Raw genomic sequence first — 7,500 nt, 5'->3', positions numbered from 1 at the left:
AAAATCTAGTCAACAAGGTACGACAACATGTAATTATATTTTCATCTAAATTACTGCTCGCCTGAGAAAAGGAGGCGAAACAACTCGGTTCAATGGGCTCTTTATTTCAGTGCTGTATTCCTGCGAAAGACGTCTGTAAAATAATTAGATGCACATTGACTTTAATAAGCGTCACAAAGTGTCCCCTTGCTCTTTTTCCCCAACTTCAATATCACTTGAGTCTCGAAATACAGAGTATTAACGTCACAAAGTGTCCCCCAAATTCTGCCCCTTCAACTAAGAATAAACAGCTGCATTTACCCTAAGCTAAAAATAACGTTAACCTTTATTTACCCTTACTTTATTGTTGAGAGTAGGTAGCAAAGGCACCTAGGTGTTGGATGTCAACACGATGGACGTACTTCTAATTTGTTGCATTTCTGAACATAATTGACAATTATTCTACGAGGGCGCGCTGAATATGAAGTGATAGATAACCAACGAGGCGCATAGCGCCGACTGAGTTGGTTATAATCATTTTATATCCAGCAAGCCCGAGTAGAATAATTGTTTGATTAAAAACTCCAGGATCAACAACTCTTCCATGTATTGTCGACTAAAGTGTCGATTTCTGCCTCGGCCAATTCTGGTGCAAAAAGGTTTTTGGCGGCCATTTTTTTCAGAGCTGCAAAGCTCGCTTTATTGCTGACGTGTTCCTTGACCATATTTGGTACAGCAGGTATATGAACTGATTGCCTGTGTCCGGCGAGCCAATGAAAATACTTGAAATCTTTAGTTCAGTTTTTAATAATAGCTGTCATCAGGGAATAAGTCGAAGGACCGTTTTTTAATTTGCCGTGCTCTTTAATGATTGTATTGTCTCTCTTTTGATAATTTTATTCGATAAATGAGCAAGGTCATCGATAATCAATGCTAACCCTTGTGAAACAAGATATATCCTTGTACAATAATTAATGCATTGAAACAATAACACTCGTAGTTCAGTTTGTTATCAATTAGTGCGAGGTTTTCCGGACGTTGCCCAGAAGTCATGTTGGACTTGACGCTGATGTGTCATCTTCACTCACCTTTAAGATTTCATAACAAAGACACTGGCACAGAGACCCGGTTAAGGTTTACACTGTTAGCGCCAGTCGGTATCCGCTTCAGTGATGACTGATCTGCTAGCGCTTAAGTTAAGTTCCTTTACCATATTTCTTGTTAATTTAGGAGCTGGTGATGAGAATCAAGAGCAATATAAAGAACAGTAATCGAGAGTTTTACACCGACTTGAACGGGTTCCAGGTGAGTAGACGCAGATGTGGTTGAGAAAGAGTTTTTGCCGTTTAATGCCGCGAACGGCAGCTTGATTTGTGAAACTCCGAGGAGTTTACTGTTTACATCCAAGCTCTTTTGTCCCGAAGGGTTTGTTGTTTTTCTTGTTTGTTCGAAAAAATGAAGTCAGAGATAGTTGAGCAAATAGAGAAATTATCACATGCGTTTAACGTCCGGAGGATAAGTAGAATCGAGAAAAGGGAGAAATGTTTCTCTCTTTCTTTATAGGAATGCCATTTCGTTGTGAAAGGTCGAACAAACGGTTCGAAAAACAGCTCTACTCTCTTCAATCGCTTTCCCTGTGGTGCCCCCACTCCAGCCCAGCACCCCCCCTCCCCTCCCCCTTCCTTGATCAAGAAGAAGCCGAGTCCTAGGCCAACTGAACCACTTTCCAGCTCTCTCTGGATTATTGTTGTGTATCCATTTTTATACTTTCATGATTTGCTCTCCTACAGATGCAAAAGCGTAAAACAATGGATAAAATTCCCATCCAAGCCAATTTTTATCCTCTTCCCTCCATGGCATTCCTCCAAGATAAGTCCACTCGATTAACCCTCCTTTCTGCACAGTCGAATGGTGTGGCTGGTCTTCATCAAGGTAACACCGTGATTATGGCACGAATTTGACGTTTCCTTTATTATGACAAATAGTTCAAAGAAGGTAGAAAGTTAAGTAATGATCCGTGTAAGTTGGATAGCAATTTCCTTTGTTATGCGGCAACGGGGCTTTCCCCACATAGGAATGTTATCATTTTTACACAGAGAATCCATAAACCTACAGGAAAGCCGTTAACGCAATAAAATTCATTTACAGCCCACTTTGAAAGGGTGTTTTTTTGTGTTAAAAGATTTTGACCAATCACAAGAGTTGAAAACAAAAGCCAAGAAACGTTTACAATTTTACATGTTCCCCACATACGATTTCTGTGGAATTCATTTAAGGTGATTCCTCAGAAATTAAAGTTCCCGATGAATTTTTTTAAAACTTTCCCTGAATGTTCTCTACCAAGCACTGTTTCGAAAAAAACAATAAAAATGATAGGTCACCATTCTCGCTTAAGAGATATGATGGGCCAATCTTACCCAATTTATGCTTGTACTCGTGCTATTTAGGCGCATTATTCATCGGTCCACGTTACATTTTGCGGTAGCTCGATAGGTAGTTTATAAAAGTAATACTCGGAAAAAAACTTAACAGGTAGAAAATGTCGAGCATATAGAACAATATTATATAAAATTTGTGGAAACATAACACTATTTGAAACGACGTGGACGTAAAGCGTTCGTAGAGTCGTTATTTTTGCGGTCATAATTTGCATCACAGAGTAACGGGTTCCAACATGCTTTCGCCTAGATCTTTTTTTGCTTCCGATAAATTTTTTTAGTTTTCTTTTAAATTAAGGGGCACAATATGCACACTATTATTATGCAATAAAAAATACAGGTCACCATGCTCGTTTAAAAGAAAATGAGCATTTATTTCGCTATCGAGCTTAGCTTGAGGGAAATTTCTTTCGCTGTGTACGTGCACGCGCTAATTTGCGCGCGCTAATGACGCAAAAATCGTGCGCAGTAGGGATGCGCAATGCAATACTGAGGAATCACCTTAAACTGAGACCAGATGAAAGATGGAAGATAGTTGGAAAGTAAGGATGAATATAATACTGCTTTATGAAGTTTTGTTAAAGTGCTACTGTGATCAAATTTTTATCCCTTGAGTTTTTTGGTTTATCACATAGAGTACCATGAAACATTAAAAACGCTGTTTACCGTTTGGAAATATCTGCATTGGTTCCAGAGATATTTAAGTTTGAAAAATGTGTTAAATATGCAAATGAGAAGGCTAATGACGTCATTCACCCAACCCAGTAGTACATCAAGAATATAAATAGAGCTATCTCGGTCAATTTGCAACAGAGACCATTGAAACTTGGTGAGCTGATAGTTCTGAAGGCAACACACCTACGACTGTAAAGAAATTGGTTCCCATGGCAACTCACTCTTTTCCAGTCCCCTCCAACCTGATTTCAATATTTTGGTGATCTCTGGCTAGAAATACTTTAACCAAGGCCACAAACTCGACCTAACATCTTTATATGCTGGCAGGATCATGCAGATGAGGCACCATTTGCAAATATCAAAACAGAACGCCAAAGGTGGTCTGCAAAGCTTTTAATATCAGGGAGGTCTGGAACCCAGTATGTTGCCATGGTAACAAAAATGGTATGCTCATATTGTGGAACACATTTACTAGAATCTTAGTGCAAAGAACCAAGTATTTCTGATACAAATTGGCTGAGATATCTTTCTCCATCATACTTGATAAAAAATTGGTACGGCTTGTGACGGCATCACTTGGCTAATTTGCATATTAAAAAAACTTTGAATATCTCCAGAACAAAAAGAGATATTTGAAAATGGTAAACAGCATTCTTCTTCTCGTACAGACTACGTGTTTATGTGCCAAAATGACTTCGATAGGGAAGATTCAAATTTCGTCACAGTAGCACTTTAACTTTTGCTGTTTAAGCCAATCAGAAGTAAGTACAGACAATAGAAAAGTTATCACCTTTTTGCATACCAATTGAATTCCAACATGTTCGTTGCCTTTGTCGCTATCGTTCTTATCTGGACCGTTTCTTAATGCGAAAGAAATGTTGGTCGATCAAAAATCATTTATTATTCGACCCCTAAGTAGCCCCCTCGCACACATTCTTTTGGTTCGTCACACAATCTTTCTCGTTTGAGAGAAGGTCAAGTCGACTCCAAGGTAGCCTCCTGCGGTTACGAACGAACGAGCAAACAAGATTCGTCGCACTGATATTGTGCTTCTTGCATAAACAGGTGAATTCCAGGTGGTTCTTGATCGACGTCTTTACCAGGATGACAACAGAGGCTTGGGTCAGGGAGTTACTGACAACAAGGTTACTCCTGCCAACTTTAGGCTACTAGTGGAGGAATTTAAAACTGGACATGAACCCGTAAGTACAGTGGTTTGATGTAGCTATATGCGTCGTTTCTTTGTTTTGTTTTACTACGTTGGATAAGGCCAACTGTCGGGTGAGCCGGACGAAAGTGCTCACAGGTTTTCTCAAGAGAATTTTTCACTATAGGAGTTGTTCGCAAGCAAATGCTCTAGTTGCAACAGGTTTCAAACGCCTAAAAGAATAATTTAACGCCTTATTAAGTTAATCCCAATTGAACGAAATAATATATGAAATGAATCATATATTGAACTTCGGATATGAAATCAAGTGGAGCTATGATCCTCGCAGTTATGAACGCAGTTTTAGCAGGACTTCAACGGATTTTGAATCCGTGACCTCGCGATGCCGGTGCGACTCTCTAATCAACTGAGCTATGAAGCCACTGACATTAAGAGCAGGTTATTTGTTGTTTTCTGATGTTCCCGTGATGAATGAATCTATGGACGAAATGATATATAAAATGAATCAGTTCAAATGTGATATGATTACTCCTAATTGTCTAATAATGACTAGAAGGAGTTCAATATTGGTCTTAAAGATTTCGCAGACACCTCATGGCATTCACCCGTTGAAATCAAAAACAGCTTGTTTGGTTCTTTAGGAGTACATTAGAATGTGTTTTGTTTCTCAAGAATGATGACTCCTTAAAAGGAATCGGTGCATGAATCATTGGGATTGCTTATTCATTGATTATTAACGAGATATCCAACTAATCAAATAGCCAAGACTTGATCACTTGTTGAAACAAGGAAAGGAAGCTGATGTAACTCCATGAAAAAATTGATTCATCTCAACTGAGTGCGTCAACATATTTTTTCTCGGTTTTGACTAGAATGCATCAGATCAGTGCCTAACACAGCAGTTATTCTCTGCCTAAACAGTGCTGTTTATCTGCCAAAGCGGGTTAACTCCGTTAATTCCTTTCATCCCCGCTCTTAAATATACTGGGGAAATTTCGGAAACTTCATTGGCTTTCCTGGATATCAAAGTTTCTATCAGTGGCAACGGTTTATGTACCAGTGTGCACTACAAACCTACAGATTCTCACAGTTATTATTTTGTTGTATTCATCGTCACATCCATCACATGTCAAGAACTCCATTCATTCTCAATTTCTTAGACTTCGACGTCTATGTAGTTATGACTCCGACTTTTCCAGAAAATCAGAGGAGATGTGCCAGTTTTTCGAACAACGTGGCTATCCTGTCTATGTGGTCAAACCGGGCCATCATCGTACCCAACAATTTGATCGTCAGTCAGCACTACAAACGTCACAAAAGGATAAGAATGGCAGAATTCCATTCACTCTCACTTTCCATCCTCATAATCACGCAGTCCAGAGTGTTTCATTCAAACGCGACAAATTTTAGTTAGAAGCGCACTCAAAACTAAGGAGCAACCCGTCACTTTTAAATGCGCGCGCTCACGATGCAAAACTTGTCCTTTCACTCTTAACACTAGCAAAATATCGGGACCTAAGCGATCTGTTAAGATCACCGATCGTTTCTCATGTACCTCTGAAAATGTCATTTATTGCATAGCCTGTACGTTGCGTAACAAATTATACATTGGCGAGGTAGGTAGACGAGTAGGCGACCGATTTCGCGAACACCTTCGCGATGTTGAGAAGATGCATCTAAGCCAGTCGCTCGTCATTTTAATCTCCCTAACCCCTCCAAACAACACTTGGCTATCTGCGGCCTCTCCCTACATCTAAGGTAGGACAGAAAGCCGCAAGAATCTGAAACAAAAATCCATCTTCCAAATCGGCACACTTAATCCCACCGTATTAACGAACGCCTTTCATTTAACTAATTTATTCCTGTTTTTCACGTTGCCACTTTAGTTACCACCAATAGCGTAGCTCCTACTCTACTATAAAAACTACACACAGTCCATAATTCCTCGATTCGCTCTGACGAAGGGCTAACGCTCGGAACGTCAGCTTTTAGAATCTCTGTACGATGGTCAATTTACATTATCAACTCCGCCAGGTGATCTGGTGACGTAATTTGGAGGACTGGGAAGAAAGATTTTAAGGCCGTATCCCACAACCGCGCGCGGCCTTAGTTGTTGTTTCCAAACTCCTTGCAGTATTGCCATCGCCAAAACTCAACAGATCATTACGTGTCTACCAATTCCTGTTACTGAATGAACATTCAAGTAGGCCCGACAAGATCTAACCTCGCCTCTGCCAGTTGAAATCGAGAAGAAGGCCGCGCGCGGTTGTGGGATACGGCGTTAAAAATTTTCTCCTCAGTCCCCCCGAATTACGTCACCAGATCACCTGGCGTTGATAAAACCAAATTTTTGTGTAAAAGTGACGTTATCAGGTATTGCCACGTAACGTTACCAAATGTTACACTTGTATATGTGTCACGAAGTGTCTCGCTTTATTTTGGAGTATCCATTCTAGTCAGAACCATTTTTTCTCCAGACCAAGGCCCAGTCCTAGGAGAAATGTAATTTGCATTGTATTTATGTAAAGAACCCCCTCCCCCCCCCCCCCCCCAAAAAAAAAATTTGATTTAATTAGTGCCCAAGCGCTTGAAGACTTGGCACTTTTGTTAAGTATCGTAAGCCGTTATCATAGCTGCCTCTAAACCAATTGAATTAGACTTAACTGATTAAGAGTCAACAACAGACTACAGACGACAGTTAACAGACTACAGACGACAGTTAACAGGAAACTCACCCACACTGACCACTTTCGACATTTTAAAATTCAATCCTAAACAAAAGGCATCATCTCGAGGCTCTGGGGAATAAACTCATACAAATCCTTATATTTATTCCCCAGAGCCTCGAGGTGATGTCTTTTGTTTTGGACTGAATTTTAATATATCGAAATTGGTCTATTTTCTACCCTATATGAATCATGTGAGCGTTAGCCCTACTGATGGAAATGGGCCCACACGAAAGGACAGAAAAACTCTGACCAGGGTAGGAATTGAACTCTACCGACTGAGCTACAAGGCCAGACGGGAGTAGGCCGTGGGAACTGAAGATGTTAAAGTCACGGCAATTAACATGTACAATTACAAGGAAGGATTACGTTTTTGCAAACGTTGGCCGTGTAGCAGTTATATGTGAACAGACTTAACTGATTAGGGTGTAATGTGAAGTGCTGATTCCCACCCTGATCAGAGTTTTTCTCTGTCCTTGTGTGGGCCCATTTCCATTAGTAGGGCTAACCCTCA

General features: G+C 40.2%; 1 protein-coding gene across 1 annotated transcript in view; it reads left to right on the top strand.

The window, feature by feature from the left end:
- The window catches only part of LOC138042570 (alpha-mannosidase 2-like), a 36,570-nt gene that overhangs the window by 24,752 nt on the left and 4,318 nt on the right, over positions 1–7,500 (top strand). Inside the window, exons 24-27 of the mRNA XM_068888511.1 lie at positions 1–17; positions 1,210–1,284; positions 1,770–1,911; positions 4,158–4,294. The exon at positions 1–17 is cut by the window's left edge and continues 45 nt beyond it. Coding sequence (XP_068744612.1) covers positions 1–17; positions 1,210–1,284; positions 1,770–1,911; positions 4,158–4,294 — 371 coding nt within the window. The remainder of the gene's footprint in view (positions 18–1,209; positions 1,285–1,769; positions 1,912–4,157; positions 4,295–7,500) is intronic.

The sequence above is a fragment of the Montipora capricornis genome, chromosome 3, assembly GCF_036669925.1.
Source record: "Montipora capricornis isolate CH-2021 chromosome 3, ASM3666992v2, whole genome shotgun sequence".
Lineage (NCBI taxonomy): Eukaryota > Metazoa > Cnidaria > Anthozoa > Scleractinia > Acroporidae > Montipora > Montipora capricornis.
Note: the sequence above shows the minus strand (reverse complement) of the source record. Positions and strands in the feature narration are given on the sequence as shown.